The sequence below is a fragment of the Protobothrops mucrosquamatus genome, unplaced genomic scaffold (assembly GCF_001527695.2).
Source record: "Protobothrops mucrosquamatus isolate PMUCROS unplaced genomic scaffold, P.Mucros_1.0 scaffold1540, whole genome shotgun sequence".
NCBI classification, from domain to species: domain Eukaryota; kingdom Metazoa; phylum Chordata; class Lepidosauria; order Squamata; family Viperidae; genus Protobothrops; species Protobothrops mucrosquamatus.
The window spans coordinates 93,881-113,416 of NW_015387710.1; the positions used below are offsets into that span (position 1 = coordinate 93,881).

Genomic DNA, 19,536 nt, shown 5'->3' on the forward strand with positions numbered 1-19,536 from the left:
CCATAGTCCACTTGCCTTTTGAAAAAACACCTTTGGGACCCTGGGAAGGAAAGCCAGCTGAGTGCCTTTGGGCCAGTCACTCTCTCTCAGCCCCAGGAAGGAGGCAATGGCAACCCACTTCTGAAAAAAGCTTGCCAAGAAACTTTAGGGAGAATTGGACCCAACTGGAAGAAAAGAAAAATGCAGCTGGGAGATTAAAGCATTTGGCTTTGCCATCTATTTCCCTTCCCCCTCAGCTCACAGAAACAAACTTTTCAAGGATCTAGCCTTGCCTAGATGTCTTTTGGAAAATATTACTTCCCTTTTTTTGCTCTCGGTGCCTTGTGTGCCCGGAGGGGGTGCAAATTTGCAATGGTGGAAAAGTTACAAAAGGAAGTGATGGTTGCATGACGGAGAGAAGAAAAAATAAAATAAAAAATAGTGCGTCTTTGCCCCGTGCAGAATTTAAACAAAAGTGGAAATGTGGTTGCTCTGAATGAAAGGGATTAAAGTGGATTACAGTTTATTAACACGAGGCCTCCCTCCGTGAATTAATGGCCCCTTTGTTTCTAGGGGGGCAAGTCTGGGGAAGCGCTCCAGAAAAGCGCAGGATTCTGTCATGTGAAATTTAATCCCAAAATAATGGAAAGGCGCAAGTTTGCTTTTGGTGGCTTCCACTTGGCAGGATTTGGGGTGGTGAGTAGCCAGGAGACACCGAAGCACAAGATTAATAGTTATTAGCAGAGGGATAGAATCAAGATCACGTGACGTTCTAGTGCCGCTTTACAAAGCCTTAGTAAGACCACACTTGGAATAACTGCATCATTTTGATCACCACAATCTAAAAAAGTTGTTGAGACTCTAGAAAGAGTACAGAGAAGAGCAACGGGCCTGGAGGCTAAAACATATGAAGAACGGTTGCAGGAATTGAGTGTGTCTAGTTTAATGAAAAGAAGGACCAGGGGTGGCATGATAGCAGAGTTCCAATATCTCAGGGGCTGCCCCAAAGAAGAGGGAGTCAAGCTATTCTCCAAAGCGCCTGAAGGCAGGACAAGAAGCGATAGATGGAAACTAACCAAGGAATAGAAGCAGCCTAGAACTAAGGCAAAATTTCCTAAGGGTGAGGGCAATTAAATAGAATAACTTGCCTCCAGAAGTTCTTGATCACTGGATGCTTTCAAACAGAGACTGGACAGCCGTTTGTCTGAAATGGAACAGGCTCTCCTGCTTGAGCAGGGGGTTGGACTAGAAGATCTCCAAGGTCCCTTCCAACTCTGTTATTCTATATTTTCCAAGACGCCTGGAGGCAGGACAAGAAGCAACGGGTGGAAACAAAGCAAGGAGAGAAGCAACCTAGAACTAAGGAGAAACTTCCTGACAGTTAGAACAATTAACAACCTGCCTCCAGAAGTGGTGAATGTTCCAACACTGGAGGCTTTTAAGAAGAAACTGGACAGCCATTTGTCCAAAATGGTATAGGGTTTCCTGCCTGAGCAGGGGGTTGGACTAGATGACCTCCAAGGTCCCTTCCAACTTTACTACTACTATTATTATTATTATTATATCCTAGGATAATTCAGTTTTCTCTTTTTCAGGTACTGGGCCTTTGTCCGAAAAACAGATTGCCTACGTCTGCAGGGAAACCCTCCAGGTGAGTGTATAGATGTGGTCATTCTCACTGCCGGGAAAAGCAAACAACATGGAATTCCAGGACTGATAAACAGTACTGATAGTCCTTGATTTACGGCCATTTGTTTAGTGATTGAAGTTAGAACGGCACTGTAAAAAAATAACTTGTGATTGTTTTTCACACTGACGACTGTTGCAGCCTCCCCATGGACACGTGATCAAGCTGATTCATATTTATGTCCCGGAGTCACGTGATCCCCTTTTGCGACCTTCTGACAAGCACAGCCATTGAGGAAGCCGTATCTGATTAGCGACCGTGTTACTAATTTAACAAGCGCAGTGATTCACTTAACAACTGTGGCAAGGCAGGTCGTAAAGCGGGCAAGGCTCACTTAGCCATTGTCTTGCTTAGCAATGTTCTGCTCCATTGTGGTTATAAGGCGAGGATTATCTGTAATTATAACTCGCTTGGCCACCGTTGGGAAATGTTTTTCCACACCTTCTTCCCAGGGTGTTTTCCTGGTCTGACAGTTGAGGCTGCAATTTCCTGGTGGTCTCCCATCCTCTTTCTACCCAGTCCAACTTTGGTCGGCTTCTTGAGGTCAGATGTGTTAAGTTGAGTTTTAATAGGAGATTTTCACGGCTCGACTCAAAGGAGCGACAGACGTTGAGCTTCTATACTAGCAATTGGATCTCAGCGGTACACACCTTTGAGAGGAAACGGTGTTGTTCAATTGTGCATCCTGTTCCCTTCCTGCCTTCCTGTAGCAGAGATAGCTACAAGGCCAGGGCTAGAGTGTGGGTTGTTGGCTGTGTGGGGTTTGTGTGCATCCAGGCATGTGTGTGTGTGGGAAGCTGGGAGAAGCTGAACTGATTGGTTTAGAACAGCGGTCTCCTAATTTGGCAACTTTTAGACTTGTCAACTTCAGCTCCCAGAATTCCCCAACCAGCATGCTTTGAGAGGGGTGGACTTCAACTCCCAGAATTCCCAGCCAGCATGCTTTAAGATGAGTTGACTTCAAGTCCCATGCTGGCTGGGGAATTCTGGGAATTGAAGTCCACCCCCTCTTAAAGTGGGAAAGGTTGAGAAACAGTGCCCTTAACCAATCAGGGTTTCTTCAACAAACCACGGGTTAATCCATCATGCAAACCTGGTTGAGTCTCAGTGCCTCTCTGACAAGCTGTCCCAATTGTCGACTTTTATCCCTGTTTCCCTTTTAGGGACTTCACCACTTGCACACCACAGGGAAAATGCACCGAGACATTAAGGTGAGACAGATTCGGTTTTGTCACTTTTACATCGCTTTTTAAAGCTGTTTGGGGGCTCCGAGCGGGAGAAGGCCAGAGCGTCCCCCCCAAAACGGCCGTCCCACCTTCGGCCTCTGAACCCTTTTCTCTCTCTTTCAGGGGGCCAACATCCTGCTGACGACCAACGGCGAGGTCAAATTGGGTCAGTTCATTTCCGGGTTTCCCTTCCTGTTCAGCCTCTCGGTTCAACCTGTTGGTTTTTTTCTGCAGGGCAGGTCAAAAAAGTCAAGATGGTGGCTGTGGTCAGGCAGCTGAAGCCCCACCTTCTTTGAATAGACAAGGCATGCTAAAAGGGGGCGTGGCTTCAGCTGCAGGACCACAGCCGCCATCTTGAATTTTTCCACACTTAACCCTCTCCCCCCCCCAATGTAGACTTCTGAGTTTGAGGTATTCTGGCTGGGATTGTCCTCTACTTACAAGTTTGTTTAGTGACCGTTCAAAGTTATAATGACTGGACAGCCATTTGTCCGAAATGGTATAGGGTTACCTGCCTGAGCAGGGGGTTGGACTAGATGACCTCCAAGGTCCCTTCCAACATTATTATTATTATTGTTGTTGTTTTGTTGTTGTTGTTGTTGTTGTTGTTGTTGTTGTTATTATTATTATTATTATTATTATTATTATTATTATTATTATTATTATTATTACAACGCATGTGCTTTTCCAAACAAGCATGGAATATCACACTTGGTTTTGTAGTCGTTTTTGGAAACCCGGGATTTGTTTCTCCAGGTCTTCTGAAATTATTCCTCCTTCTCTCTCCTCCACAGCGGATTTTGGTGTCTCGGCAGAACTGACAGCTTCGGTGGCCAAGCGAAAATCGTTCATCGGAACGCCCTATTGGTAAAACACCTGTGTTGCTCTGCTACAGGAATTGGGAATGGCCAGTCTAGAGAAAAGAAGGACGGGGGGGGCATGATAGCAACTGTTCCAGTATTTGAGGGGCTGCCCCAAAGAAGAGGGGGGTCAATTTATTTACCACTGCAGGTAGGACAAGAAACAATGGATGTAAACTAATCCAGAAGAGAATCAACCTAGAATTAAAATTGGCTACCGGTTCTGCCGAAGTGGTGCGAACCGGCTGAATCCCACCACTGCTAGTAACCCAATCAAAGAGACGGGGGCTGAAAGATTGCAGCCCTTTTCCACTCACCCCCCTTCTCTCAAAGGGTCCTTATCCTCTCTTCTGACTTCCAATCAACCTTCCCAGATAGTCCAGTCAGGAAACGCAATCCCGTGAGCTAATTCTAGTTTATTTTAAAGTTACATTAACAGAATCTTGCAGGTCTGGACGTACAAATCTCCCACTCTCCTCTTTTACAGTCTGATTAAGTTAAGGAGACTCTTCTCTGTGTTTCTTTCCCCCACCCTTTAGGCAGCTGAGGGCCATCCCCGCTCTTATCTAAATGTACCACCTTGTCTGAGATGGTATAGGTTCTCCTACTTGAGCAGTGGGCTGGACTAGAAGACCTCCAAGGTCCCTTCCAGTCCTATTCTATTCTATTCTATTCTATTCTATTCTATTCTATTCTATTCTATTCTATTCTATTCTATTCTATTTTCTATTCTATTCTAAAGAGGAACGTGAGTGTGGTTGTGAGTGTGGCCTTCCTCATCTTGCACTCTGTCTGATTCTCCAGGATGGCACCCGAGGTGGCCGCGGTGGAGAAGAAAGGCGGCTACAACCAGCTGTGCGACATCTGGGCCCTGGGCATCACTGCCATTGAACTGGCCGAGCTGCAGCCCCCACTTTTTGACCTCCACCCCATGAGGTAAGGGAGAGGCTGGCAGAGAGCGAGAGAGTCAATGGGGAGACCAGATTCCTTTAACAACCGTGTTACTAACTTAACAACTGCCGTGATTCTCTTAACAACTGTGGCAAGAAAGGTCGTAAAACAGGGCAAAACCTGAGGGTCTCACTTAAGTGGAGGACTAAATGCAATAGAAGGTTTGAACAAGACAAAATAAAACAAAGCAACTGAGCATTTGTGTGAATTGTCCTTTCATTTTGGTGGAATCTTTGAGCATTCCGTGATATCACCACAAATCACCCAATGCGAGAGAAGAAATGTTGTAGACAAGGGATCAGGGTTCCCTTTTCTTTAAAACAGGGGTCTCCAAACTTGGCAACTGGTTTAAGACTTGTGGATTTCAACTCCCAGAATTCCTCAGCCAGTCAAACTTGGAACTTTAAGACTTATGGACTTCAACTCCCAGAATTCCTCAGCCAGTCAAACTTGAAACTTTTAAGAGTTGTGGATTTCAACTCTCAGAATTCCTCAGCCAGCCAAACTTGGCAACTTTAAGACTTATGGACTTCAACTCCCAGAATTCCTCAGCCAGCCAAACTTGGGACTTTAAGACTTGTGGATTTCAACTCTCAGTATTCCTCAGCCAGCCATGCTGGCTGAGGAATTCTGGGAGTTGAAGTCCAGAAGTCTTAAAGTTGCCAAGTTCGGAGACCCCTGCTTTAAAAGAAAGGAGAAAAAGAAAATGGTCCTAACTCTGTTTTGTCTTCTCACTCAGGGCTCTGATGTTGATGGCGAAGAGCAACTTCCAGCCTCCAAAGCTAAAAGACAAGGCGTGTTGGTGAGTATGTGCCTGTGTAAGAGACACAATTCTTCTCCCGTGGTACTAGGAATTTTTCTGTTCATCTGCACTTCCTGTTTTCTCCCGCCAGGTCTCCCGATTTTCACCAGTTCCTCAAACTCTCTTTGACCAAAAATCCTAGGAAACGGCCGGTGGCAGAAAAACTCCTGCAGGTAATGCCAGGCTGGGAGATGGGTAAAAATTAACCCACCAAAACCCCCCATTCCAAAATCAAAATTGTCTAGGAAACAACTCAGGAACGGAGAAGAACACCCCACCGTCTCCACTGGGACGGTGGAGCGATCCGTCAGCTGTCATTTTATTTTCCCAGAATACAGGTAGTCCTTGACTTACGACCACAATTAAGCCCAAAATTTCTGTCACTGTGCGAGATGTTTATTAAGTGAGTTTTGCCACATTTTACGACCTTTCTGGACATGGTGGTTAAGGGAATCACTGGAGTTGTTAAATTAGTGACACGGTTGTGAAGTGAATCCGGCTTCCCCATTGACTTTGCTTGTCAGGAGGTCACAAAAGGGGATCACATGACCCCAGGACACTGCGACCGTCATAAATAGGAACTGGTTGCCAAGGGTTTGAATTCCGGTCCCATGACCATGAGATGTACTGCAGTGGCCATAAGTGTAAATCACTTTTTTTCAGTGCCATTGTAACTTGGAACGGTCACTAAATGAATTGTCGTAAGTTAAGGACTATCTGTATTCTGAGGTAGTGTCACTTCAGGGGATTATGGGATATTTAACTGGACTTCCTGTTTCCCCATTCAATGGGGCCGTCCGTCTTGGCTAGGTTCATGCCTAAGGCAACTTCAAGGTATTATGGGAGGTTTTGGGACTGGGGTGCTCGCAGGTGGAGCAAATCTTAGAGTTCCCTTTGGGGAAACGAGCTCCCGATGAAAGTCGGGAGCGTTTTTGATCCCGTCGGCTGATGGGTGTCTCTTCTCTCCCAGCACCCTTTCGTCTGCCAGCCCTTAGCCCGCGTTTTAGTCATTGAATTACTGGATAAAGCCACAAACCCTGAACTGACCGCTTCCGCCTTGGACGACGGGGATTTTGAGGTACAGTTGTCCAGTTGTGTTGGGTGCTTTGGGACGGAGGGGGGGGGGCAAGGATGGGGATTAATCGCTTTCACTTCAAACCTGGGAAAGTCCATTCCTTGCTACAGAAAAGATGTTGAGACTCTGGAAAGAGTGCAGAGAAGAGCGACAAAGATGATCAGGGGACTGGAGGCTAAGACATACAGGGAACGGTTGCTGGAATTGGGGATGTCTAGTTTAATGAAGAAAAGGACGAGGGGGGACATGATAGCAGCCTTCCAATATCTTAGGGGCTGCCCCAAAGAAGAGGGAGTCAAGTTGTTCTCCAAAGCGCCTGAAGGCAGGACAAGAACCAACAGATGGAAACTAATCAAGGAGAGAAGCAGCCTAGAACTAAGGAGAAACTTCCTGACAGTTAGAACAATTAACAACCTGCCTCCAGAAGCGGTGAATGCTCTAACACTGGAAGTTTTTAAGAAGAGACTGGACAGCCATTTGTCCGAAATGGTATAGTGTTTCCTGCCTTAGCAGGGGGTTGGACTAGATGACCTCCAAGGTCCCTTCCAGTTTTATTATTATTATTGTTATTACTTTGGAAAGAGTGTAGAGAAGAGCAACAAAGATGATTAGGGCCCTGGAATCTAAAACACACGAAGAGCGGTTTCAGGAATCGGGTATGTCTAATTCAGGGGTCTCCAACCTTGGCAACTTTAAGACTTCTGGACTTCAACTCCCAGAATTCCACAATGGTTGGGAACTGATCAAGGAGAGAAGCAACCTGGAATTAAGGAGAAACTTCCTAACAGTGAGGACAATCAACCAGTGGAACAGCTTGCCATCAGAAATCGTGGGTGCTCCATCACTGGAGATTTTTAAGACGAGACTAGACAATCACCTGTCTGAGACGGTATAGGTTCTCCTGCTTGAGCAGGGGGCTGGACTAGAAGACCTCCAAGATCCCTTCCTATTCTATTCTGTTCTATTTTCTATTTTCTGTTCTATTCTATTCTATTCTATTCTATTCTATTCTATTCTATTCTATTCTATTCTATTCTGTAGTTAAGGTTGAGAAGCAACTATTCTATGCTATTCTATGTCAATATTGCCTCTGATGATTGAATGAATGTAAGTTGGGGTGTTTTTATTTAGGGGCAAAACAGACTGCCCCCTCGAAGGACGCCGTTCTGCTTTGAACAGGATATTTTTGTTATATTGGAAACAAAACAAACAAAAAAAATGTCTTTCCCTCCCAATTCAGGCTTATGACGTTTTTCCCGATAAAATCTGCTCCAGTAAGCCACGTGGGCCGGCAGAAGGCACCCTGTCGGAAATCCAGCGTAAGTCATTCAGTTTAACCCATATGTCAGAATTCCCTTCCGGTGCATATAGCACGTTTGCATGCAAGGCCTGGCTGTGCTGACCCATTTTTCTAAGACGTGGGAGGCCTGCTAGAGAGAGAAGATTATGTGGGGAAGAAATGACACCCTGGAGAAGGATGGAATTAAGGTCCTGCACTTGGTCACATGTGGTGGACTTGTAAGGTTATTAAAGCCTTCTGGATAAAATTATGGTGGAATTTACAACAAGTTTTTAAAAGAAGAATTTTTTTTTTGCCTCAGTTGTTTCTCCTAGGTATTACACATAATTTGGATGTAAAAGAAACGAATTTGATGTTGTATTGTTTAACTGCTGCCCGTTTGCTGATAGCTCAAAATTGGNGAGAGTGAAGGTTTCGCATCTTGCTGAAATGGCAAAGATTTCGGCTTATTTGAAGGATCATTCAAATGAACAATTTTTATCAATATGGAGAAGATGGATTGTTTATATTCAAAATAAGCATAGAATGGTGGAATATAGGTTAGGTTTTTAGATAAAAAAATTTTCTTCTTTTTATATATATACATATATTTCACCTACTCATGTAGAATTATATTTTGTGGAGCTAGGGATATTAGTATAAGGTTACTTTTAGATGAATAGTATCCTGGGATTAGGTTTGGGAAGTCCGGGTGGGGGGTGGGGGGGGGTTTTCAATTGTGATGTACTTGTGATTGCTCTTTTTCCTATATTGAAAATAATAAAAAAAAATGTGAAAAAAAAAAAAAAAAAAGGTCCTGCACTTGGGCAAGGAAAACCAGATGGACAGGTACAGGCGAGGCGGTACCTGGCTCAACAGCAGTGGCCGTGGGAGGGATCTAGGTGGTCCTAGTGGACAACGTCTTTTGTTTTTTCTACTTGGAAATGTCTTCTGGTTTCAGAATTTTTATTTAGTTTATCAAGATACGAAACGCAGAAATACAACGAAAAGTGGCAATAAGGGTAAAAGAAGGGAGGAGAAAGGGAAGAGTCAAAAGTGTAGGGGAGAGGGGAGAAAAGGGGGGGGGAAGCATTGACTTACGATAACATGAAACCGCAACGTTTTAGTTTTATATAATAACACGTACTAGCCATTTCTATAACCACAAACCTAAGTCATCGGCAAAACCCAAAATTAAGAGTTTGGGGTTTTTTGGGGACACCTCAAGCACAAAGCCCAGAAACGGTTTCCAAATGGAAACCAAGTTAATTGTGTTCTTTTCTTTAATCAAAGCAGTTGATCTAGTAAACCGTCACTTCTGTATGAGCCAGCCATGTGCTGCAGCTGCTAAAAAGGCCAACGCAGTCCTAGGCTGCATCAACAGAGGGATAGAATCAAGATCAGGTGAAGTGTTAATACCACTTTATAATGCCGTGGTAAGACCACACTTGGAATACTGCATCCAGTTCTGGTCGCCCCGATATAAAAAAAGATGTTGAGACTCTGGAAAGAGTGCAGAGAAGAGCAACAAAGATGATTAGGGGGCTGGAGGCTAAAACATATAAAGAACGGTTGCTGGAATTGGGTATGTCTAGTAGTTTAATGAAGAGAAGGACGAGGGGGGACAGGATAGCAGGGTTCCAATATCTCAGGGGCTGCCCCAAAGAAGAGGGAGTCAAGCTCTTCTCCAAAGCGCCTAAAAGCAAGATAAGAAGCAACGGATGAAAACTAATCAAGGAGAAAAGCAACCTAGAACTAAGGAGAAACTTCCTGACAGTGAGAACAATTAACCAATGGAACAACCTGCCTCCAGAAGCAGTGAATGCTCCAACACTGGAAGTTTTAAAGAAGAGACTGGACATCCATTTGTCTGAAATGGTATAGGGTTTCCTGACTGAGCAGGGGGTTGGACTAGATGACCTCCAAGGTGTCTTCCAACTTTATTATTATTATTATTATTAATAGGCAGGAAAAGAAACAACAGGTAGAAGATCATTAGACAAGCAACCTAGAATTAAGAAGAAATTTCCTGACAGTGAGAACAATTAACCGGTGGAACGGCTTCCCTCCAGAAGTTGTGGGTGCTGCTATACTGGAGCTTTTTAAGAAGACATTGGACAGCCATTTGTCTAAAATGGGATAGGGGTCTCCTGCTTGAGCAGGGGGTTGGACTAGAAGACCTCCAAGGTCCCTCCCAGCGCTATAGTTCTATAATGTAGGACAAGAAATGTAAAACAATTTTTTTTTCTAAAGAACTCAGCTCCGTTGAGGGATCTCCGTGTAACCTGGCTTGTTGTTACTAATCTTCGCAGATTGTGATCCAAAGTCAGGGCAAAATGGCCCATTTTTCCCATTTCTTGTTGCATTCCTTGCAAAGAACCTTTAACATCTGGGGTTTGAGTTTTCTAAAGCTGTGAGTGGACTCTCATCTCTGCCTATCTGGCTGATCTTTAAATTATTCCTGTTTTTCAGTTAACCAGGTTAAATTCGGCCCCCCACTAAGGAAAGAAACAGAGCCGTGGAGCAACCCAGTAAGTGGCATTCACAAGTGTGTGTCTGTGTTGACCTATTGCACAAAGGCAAATTGTTTGGCTTGGCCACGGTCAATTTGTAAACCGTGGTTTGTAGCTGAGAGTATCAATCCTTTAACGGGTGACGAAACAAACTGGGGTTTAGAATTCTTCGTGCATAACGTAAGTTGGTGGTTTTCCTTTGGAGAAATGCTTTGGGAAGATAGTCAAAAACCTCTTCTTCCAGTTTGCCGGATATGGAATACAGGCTGTCCTCGACTTATAACAGTTCATTTAGTGACTGTTCAAAGTCACAACGGCTCTGGAAAAAGTGACTTATGACCGTTTTTCACGCTTACAACTGTTGCAGCATCCCCAGGGTCATATGATCAAAATTCAGATGGTTGACAACTGTTTCATACTTATGACGGTCGCAGTGTCTCATGGAGTCACATGATCCCTTTTTACGACCTTCCGACAAGCAAAGTCAATGGGGGAAAGCCAGATTCGTTTAACAACCATGTCACTAGCTTAACAACTGCAATGATTCACTTAACAACCGGGGCAAAAAAAGTTCGTAAAATGGGGCAAAACTCCCCTAACAACGGCCTTGCTTAGCAACAGGAATTTTGTGTTGCTAAATTGCGGCCGTAATTTGAGGATTACGCGTATGCTCCCATCAATCCTGCTTTTTTTGAAGGCCAGGGTGGGAAATGAAGCAGTCAGCCTTTATTTTGGCCTGTTTAATATGATTATTTTGTCTCTTTTGCAGACGGAAGAAGAGGAAGAGAATTGGATGGTGCTTGGAGACGGAGAGTAAGCAATTTAGGGGAGCAAAGGTGGGGTGGGGCTGCTTTTCCTCCCCCCCTCCCATCCCCGCCTCGCCTGGGCCATTGACTTGCCTCGTGACGGAGCGTGAAAACACGGGCAGCTAATTTCTGCCACTTTGAAACTCTTAAGCTGAATTCACTTGTCTAGTCTAAAACTGGGCTGGCTGCAGAATGCCAATCTGGATCAAGCTATATTGTCTTAAGCATGCTGTGCAAACAGAGACATGAAGTTTTGTTAACTCAGGGTTTGCACAAAGCCTGTGTTGTGTAGTGGGGTTTGATTTCACGCTGGTGGGTGGCCCAAACCCAGCCAATCGTGGTTTGGCCAATAAATCCTGATGGATGCCTATGGAGATTCTCCATCATCCATGTCATGGTTATCCCAAAAGTGTTGTTTTTTTTTCCAAAAGGCAACTGGACTTTGTTCTTGAAGATGTTTTGCTTGTCGCTCAAGAAGCTTCTTCAGTTCTGTCTGGAGGGTGGGGAATGGAAGGATTTATATTCCTTGCAGTCATCTGGTTGTTAGTATTCTCTCTGAGAGTCGTTGAGGCCACGTGGAGGTTTATCTGTGCCCTCAGGGTCACCTGAATAGTGCAAATGGGTGTGGAGCCTTCTTGGAAGTGCTGAAAGGAGTTTCAGTGTGTTTCAGTGTGTTTACAACACGGTCCTTTCAGCAATTCCAAGAAGGCTCCACACCCATTTGAACTATTCAGGTGTCCCTGAGGGCACAGATCAACCTCCAAGTGGCCTCAACGACTCTCAGAGAGAATACCAACAACCAGATGACTGCGAGGAATATGAATCCTTCCGTCCTCCACCGTTCAGTCAGAGCTGAAGAAGCTTCTTGGATGAGAAGTGAAACGTCTTCAAGGAAAAAACAAGGAAGTCCAGTTGTCTTTTGAAAAAGCAACTTTGGGTAAACCCTGATGGGGCACACTGTGGCTTGGCGTGATACACAGACCGAACGACTGATGGGTAACTTAGCACCATGTTTCCCCCATTCCTTAGGAGCCTGCTTCAGTCTGTCGAAGAGGCCCTGGAAGAGAGGTAAGAGGCGACGGAGAGGAATTTAGAAACTCTGGGGAACTAACAGAGTTCTTCCTTAGACAGGCCAACATTAAACCTGGTGGGTTGTTTTCTATCCCCAATAAAACTTTTAAACGATCGTCTTGCCCAGCTCAGCATCTTTTGGGGACCATCTTGATGGTGGCCTCAATATGACTGCCATCCAAACCAGGTGAGATTCGGGTTATGATCACAATTGAGAACAGAATTCTGTTGCTAATCAAGGCGGCCGTTAAGGGGGTTGTGCTGTTCTGTTCTATATTCTAATTGTATTCTATTTTTTATTCTGTTCTGTTCTGTTCTATTCTAATCTATTCCTATCACATTATTCTTCTCTTCTCTTCTCTTCTCTTCTCTTCTCTTCTCTTCTCTTCTCTTCTATTCTCTTCTCTTCTATTCTATTCTATTCTATTCTATTCTATTCTATTCTATTCTATTCTATTCTATTCTATTCTATTCTATTCCCATAATGGCGCAGTGGTTAGAATGCAGTATTGCAGGCTACACTCTGACCACTGCCAGTAGTTTGATCTTGACCAGCTCAAGGTTGACTCAGCCTTCCATCCTTCCCAGATTGGTAAAATGAGGACCCGGATTGTTGGGGGCAAGAGGCTGACTCTGTAAACCGCTTAGAGAGGGCTCTAAAGCAATGTGAAGCGGTATATAGGTCTAAGTGCTATTGCTACTTCCCGTGCAAAAACTTCAAAACTGGCTTTGCTTCTTCTGCGCCTATGTGGAATTATCAGTAAAGTTATACTCTTGGTAAAATAATGTCCCAAGAATTTCTTTGGCTGCATATGCCAACGGGACGTTGGCTGCATATGCCAACGGGACGTTGGCTGCATATGCCAACGGGACGGTTGACATCTTTCAACTTTTCTCCATTCTTTTATTCTGCTTCTATTTTATTTTATTTTTTTAAAAAAATGCCTTTTCTTCCATAGGAGTCTAACGATCCGCCCGGCACGTCCTACGGATCAGGTATGGTTCCGGGTTCTCCAAACGGCACCAGTTCCTTGAAACAGCCACTTCCTTTTCATTCTGCAAACATTTCTGTGGTTTTTTTTCCCCCTGCAGACTCAGGAAGAACAGCAGACCGACGGACTTGGGGAAGATGTTTCCAGCACTATCAAAAGAGGCCCCTTCTGGGATTTCCTCAACCTGGAGCTCTCCTATAAGGCTCCTTGGGAACAGGATGGGGAGCGCTCGGATCTGGAGGGACCGAGGGGCCACACCGTCCCAGGTAAAGAGGAACGACGAGATTCAGCATCTTTCTCTTTGTATTCCGAGACTAAGTGATCATCAGATGCTCTCACGCTGCTGATACACACGACCGAACGTTTATTTGATAAAGAGGCGTATTTACGTCTAGTGCAGAGGTGTCCAAAACTTGGCCCCTTTAAGACTTGTGGACTTCAACTCCCAGAATCCCTCAGGCAGCATGTTGAAGTTGCTTTTGTTATTTATCTTTTGACAATAGGCAATGGGGCCTTCGGTGGGATGCCAGACCCTCCGGGGGTGGATTCTTCCAAACCTGCAGACTGCCTGCTCTCCACTGAGTGGGCCACGATGAAGAAGAAGGAGGAAGCCACCGTAAGTGTGATTAATAATAATAACAATAATAACAATAAAGTTGGAAGGGACCTTGGAGGTCATCGAGTCCAACCCCCCCCTCAGGCAGGAAACCCCATACTATTTCAGACAAATGGCTGTCCAGTCTCTTCTTAAAAACTTCCAGTGTTGGAGCATTCACCACTTCTGGAGGCAGGTTGTTCCACTGGCTAATTGTTCTCACTGTCAGGAAGTTTCTCCTTAGTTCTAAGTTGCTTCTCTCCTTGATTAGTTTCCATCCGTTGCTTCTTGTCCTGCCTTCAGGCGCCTTGGAGAATAGCTTGACTCCCTCTTTTTTGTGGCAGCCCCTGAGATATTGGAAGGCTGCTATCATGTTCCCCCTCGTCCTTCTCTTCATTAAACTAGACATACCCAATTCCAGCAACCATTCCTGATATGTTTTAGCCTCAGGATTTTTCAAACTGAGTTCAGCAGGACAGTCAGATTCCTCCAAGAATGGGTGGCTTTTATTTTACGTATTTATCGAATTTCAATACGCCCTGGGCCATTTACTAATAAAGCACAGTATAGTGGTGCAAAAGCTACAAATAAGAGCAAGTTAAAAGCCAGACGAAAACCAAGTTAAAAGGGGCAATTACGAAAGACTGAGGAAAAAAAATATCCGTGCAGATAAACAGCCAGCTTTTTATCCGTACAGCACAGGGGGCCAACCTCGGCAACTTTAAGACCTGTGGACTTCAACTCCCAGAATTCCCCAGCTAGGCTAGGCACGCTGGCTGAGGAATTCTGGGAGTTGAAGTCCACAAGTCATAATAGGGCCAAGTTTGAAGACCGCTATTGTAAGCCGAGGACCATCTGTACAGAAGAGAACGTGGGCTTCTCTTGGGTGGCTCCGGAGGGCGGGGCCAGAATTATCAGGATAAAATTGCAAGCAAGGAGATTCAAGTTAGACTTTGAAAGGAAGTCGCTGAATTGTAGGAGCTGTCAGCCCGCGGAACAACCTGCCACAAGTAGTTGTGAGCTCTCCTTGGTAGGAGTTTTCCAACAGAGGCTGTATCTGTCTGGAATGCTGTAGAGAATCCTGAACTGAGCGGGCGGTTGGACTAGAGGACCTCTTAAGTTCCCATCCGACCCTGGGATTTTTTGATTTTGTGAAATGAGTCCGGTCAAATTCCTGGTCTTCTCCCACCAAAGCAGGAAGATTAAGTCTGCGGTTGTGCGAGGAATGGGATTAGAGACAGCCTTGTTTCTTATTATTATTAAAAAAAAAATAAGGGGAACTTTTAAAAAAATGTTCCTTTAATGCTTCTCTCTCTGTCCATCACCTTTTTAGAGGTTGCTGTGCCACGGATTGCCTCCTACACCCAAAGTTCATGTAAGTTGAGTTTGCTTCTTCCCTACCAACAGGAATCTCTGGATTGATTTATCTGTTTAGCGCAGGGGTCTTCAGACAGGATGCCTGGCTGAGGAATTCTGGGAGTTGAAGTCCACAAGTCATAAAAGGGCCAAGTTTGAAGACCCCTGATTTAGCATATATGGCATATCATACAGGGACTAGCAATCCCTATTAACCATTCACGTGGATTAGTAAAACGTAACAAAATACAAATATTTAAAAAGGTCTGCGTTCAGATGCTCCTCTATCTTCGAATAAAACGTTCAAATACATGCTCAGAATTGTTTTTTTCTTTTCTTTTATTTGTTGTCTGTTTTTGTTTTATGTATTTATTTTGTTTGAACCCATGTTTGAATAAAGCCCAGGAATCCCTGGAACTTAACATTTTAACATAAGCCAGTTTTGGTTGTTACTTTCCAACTGAACTGAATTGGAAAGCAACCAGCTTTTTTTCCCACCCACGGAATCTGGCAAGGAAAAAGCCAGGACCCCAAATCAGTGTGTTGATAAGGGAGAAATGGATATCATTTTTTAAAAAAAGAAAAATATGGTTTCAGGGAACAGCTAGGGTGTGTGTTATTTAAGGCCAGTGGTGTATATTTCGGTGGCTGTGAGTTTGTGTGGTGCGTGACGAATACTGTAAAATGTGAAAATAAGCTGAAATGAACTTCTGCCTGGAGACAACGCAAGTGGGCGGCTTTGCAAAATGCTTGGGTGCAAACTGTGAAAATCTGGCAGTTTTGCTCACTTAGAGGGGTTAGAAAAGTCTAAAATCTGATTATGACTAAAATGGGGGCGTGGGGGGGGGGAAACGATGGCCTTTTTACGATCTGTGGACTTCAACTCCCAGAATTCCTGAGCCAGATTGGATCTAAAGTCTAAACATGAGATAAAAAGCAGTAAATCTCAGTCATTTCCTGCACACACACACACACAAACACAACCCAGTATCCAAATATTCCATTTCCTCCTTTCCCAGATGGGAGCCTGTTTTTCCAAAGTTTTCAACGGCTGCCCGCTGAAGATCAACTCAGCTACAACGTGGATCCACCCAGAAACACGAGGTAGAGGTTTTATTTCTTGTTCATTTCTGCAATTGACGTTCCATCAAAAGATGGTATACATAACGGTGTTTCTCAACCTTGATACATTAAAAGGTGTGGACTTCAACTCCCAGAATTCCCTATCCAGCATGCCTTAAGATGAGTGGACTTCAGCTCCCAGAATTCCCCAGCCAGAATAATTTAAAACGGGTGGACTTCAACTCCCAGAATTCCCCAGCCAGCATTCTTTATGAGGTGTGGACTTCAATTCCCAGAAATACCCTGCCAACATGCTGGCTAAGGACTTCTGGGAGTTGAAGTCCACACATCTTAAAAGATGGCAAGGTTGAGAAACACAGATGCAATTTTTCCCCACAATATCAGCCCTGCAGGGTAGGTTGGACCTGGTGGGAATTTATAGTCAAGAGAAACCTCTTCATTCCTAATCCACTATATTGTATTCTCTTTCAACGTTGCCAATCATGGTTTATAACACTTTCCTTGTCTGGTTTGCAGATCTGTATCTGGTCGTGGGAGCGGAGGAAGGCATTTACACCTTGAATCTTCACGAGCTCCACGAAGACACGATGGAGAAGGTGAGTCCCCTGCAGAGAAACACGAGGAAAGAAGCGGTGGGAGGGGTCCTTTGCTGCAAACCATGATTAAGCCACCCTGTGGCCGCGCAGTCCCTCTGCTCTCTGCTTAAGCTGCAATGGATGGGTTTGGATTTCTGGCTCTCTATAATTTAACAAGAACTTCGCTGCTTGACATTTTTCTTACTTTGTTTAATTTATAACGCACTGGTATGATTTTTATAAATAATTCAAGCTGGCAAGCGTACCTAATACTACATTCTCCTCCTATTTTCCCCATAACGACAACCCTGTGAGGTGGATTGGACTGAGAGAGAGGGACCAGCCCAAAGTCACCCAGCTGGCTTTCATGCCTAAGGCGGGACTAGAACTCACCGTCTCCTGGTGATTGACCCAAAGTCACCCAGCCACCTCTTATGCCTAAGGGAAGACTAGAACTCACGGTCTCCTGGTGATTGGTCCAAAGTCACCGTTACCTTTAGTGCCTGAGGCAAGACTAGAACTCACCGTCTCCTGGTGATTGGTCCAAAGTCACTCAACCACCTTGCATGGCTAAGGCAAGATTAGAACTCACCGTATCCTGGTGATTGGTCCATAGTCACCCAGCCACGTTTAGTGCCTGAGGCAAGACTAGAACTCACCGTCTCCTGGTGATTGGTCCCAAGTCACCCAGTGGGCTTTCATGTCTTAAGGAGGAACAAAAATTCACCGTTCAGCATCCTCACCTTGTTGAGGACCCAGATTGTTGGGGACAACATGCTGACTCGGTAAACCGCTTAGACAGCCCAGCGAGGCGATATATAAGTCCAAGCGCTATTGCTATTGCTATCTCCTGGTGATTGGTCCAAAGTCAGCCAGCCAACTGAGACAGAACTAGAACTCATCAGCGCCTAGATTCTATCCTGATGCCTTAACCACTAGACCAGCGGTAGGCAACCTTGGCTCTTTTATGACTGGTGGACTTCAACTCCCAGAATTCCTGAGCCAGCATGGCTCAGCTTGGAAACCTCTCCCTTTCCCCTCAGCGTGGCTGGCTCAGGAATTCTGGGAGTTGAAGTCCACCAGTCATAAAAGGGCCAAGGTTGCCTACCCCTGGACTAGACCAATCTGCCTGTCGTGTTTCGTGCCTTGCGGCAGGGCCCTGACTGTGCTTTTCCCTAATCTGAAATAACCCAGACTGACGGACTTTTTCTTCTCTTCCCCTCCCTCCTTTCTCCCACCAGCTCCTTCCCCACCGGTGCTCCTGGCTCTACTGCATCAACAACACGCTCCTGACTTTGGCAGGCGAGTCTCCAAAGGGCTGGGAAATAACTTTTGTTTTCTCCGTTTGGGAACAACTTTCCATCCCGGATGATCCGCTTTGGGACGGACAGAAGGTTTGGCATCCGCGGGCTTCCTCCCTTAGGCCACCGGAAGGTTGCAGTGACGGCCATGGGTGGATGTTGGAGCCAGCTAAATTGGGGGTGGGGGCTCCTTGTTTAAAAGACTTGCAAAGGCAAGTACAGTCCTGGGGTGCCGTTTCTGCTTTTTTTTGTGCAAAGGGGCTTCTGGAGGTTTCTGGAGTGACCCCCCCAAAACCAAGCAAATTTGTTAAGACAAATTTGCATCTTTCTGGCCGTGCTGGAAAACCTTTGACGAGGGAGATGAGAGTTTAGTCCCAGATCAGTTGTCAGTCCCAAAAACCGGGCGTAGTTCGTAAACGGTTGGATCCAATTACAGATTGCCCTTGAATTAACAACTATTCATTTAGTGACTGTTTGCAGTTACGACGGCACTGACAAAAGTGATTTATGACCATTTTTCATACTTACAACCGTTGCGGCATCCCTGTGGTCATGTGATCAAAATTCGGCTGCTTGGCAACTGATTCGTATTTATATAATAATAATAATAATAATAATAATAATAATAATAATAATAATAATAATAATAATAATAATAATAATAATAATAATAATAATAATAATAATAATAATAATAATAATAATAATAATAATAATAATAAAGTTGGAAGGGACCTTGGAGGTCATCTAGTCCAACCTCCTGCTCAGGCAGGAAACCCTATATTACCATTCCAGACAAATGGCTGTCCAGTCTCTTCTTAAAACCTTCCAGGGTTGGAGCATTCACCGCTTCTGGAGGCAGGTAGTTCCACTGATTAATTGTTCTAACTGTCAGGAAGTTTCTCCTTAGTTCTAGGTTGCTTCTCTCCTTGATGAGTTTCCATCCGTTGCTTCTTGTCCTGCCTTCTTCAGGTGCTTTGGAGAATAGCTTGACTCCCTCTTCTTTGGGGCAGCCCCTGAGATATTGGAAGACTGCTATCCTGTCCCCCCTCGTCCTTCTCTCCGTTAAACTAGACATCCCCAATTCCAGCAACCGTTCTTTATATGTTTTAGCCTCCAGCCCTCTAATCATCTTTGTTGCTCTTCTCTGCACTCTTTCTAGAGTCTCAACATCTTTTTTACATCGCGGTGACCAAAACTGGATGCAGTATTCCAAGTGTGGCCTTACCAAGGCCTTGTAAAGTGGTATTAACACTTCACGTGATCTTGATTCTATCCCTCTGTTAATGCAGCCTAGCACTGCATTGGCTTTTCTGGCAGCTGCAGCACACGGCTGGCTCATAGTTAAGGGATTGTCCATATTTAAGTGATTTATGACGGTTGCC

General features: G+C 44.8%; 1 protein-coding gene across 1 annotated transcript in view; it reads left to right on the plus strand.

Annotated features, from left to right (window-relative positions):
- The window catches only part of MAP4K2 (mitogen-activated protein kinase kinase kinase kinase 2), a 39,649-nt gene that overhangs the window by 11,498 nt on the left and 8,615 nt on the right, over positions 1–19,536 (plus strand). Inside the window, exons 5-23 of the mRNA XM_015822371.1 lie at positions 1,575–1,630; positions 2,830–2,877; positions 3,016–3,058; positions 3,687–3,759; positions 4,557–4,688; positions 5,443–5,505; positions 5,597–5,678; positions 6,476–6,583; positions 7,821–7,899; positions 10,332–10,390; positions 11,142–11,185; positions 12,208–12,246; positions 13,209–13,245; positions 13,342–13,507; positions 13,745–13,857; positions 15,170–15,211; positions 16,212–16,296; positions 16,792–16,871; positions 18,092–18,152. Coding sequence (XP_015677857.1) covers positions 1,575–1,630; positions 2,830–2,877; positions 3,016–3,058; positions 3,687–3,759; positions 4,557–4,688; positions 5,443–5,505; positions 5,597–5,678; positions 6,476–6,583; positions 7,821–7,899; positions 10,332–10,390; positions 11,142–11,185; positions 12,208–12,246; positions 13,209–13,245; positions 13,342–13,507; positions 13,745–13,857; positions 15,170–15,211; positions 16,212–16,296; positions 16,792–16,871; positions 18,092–18,152 — 1,410 coding nt within the window. The remainder of the gene's footprint in view (positions 1–1,574; positions 1,631–2,829; positions 2,878–3,015; positions 3,059–3,686; positions 3,760–4,556; positions 4,689–5,442; positions 5,506–5,596; positions 5,679–6,475; positions 6,584–7,820; positions 7,900–10,331; positions 10,391–11,141; positions 11,186–12,207; positions 12,247–13,208; positions 13,246–13,341; positions 13,508–13,744; positions 13,858–15,169; positions 15,212–16,211; positions 16,297–16,791; positions 16,872–18,091; positions 18,153–19,536) is intronic.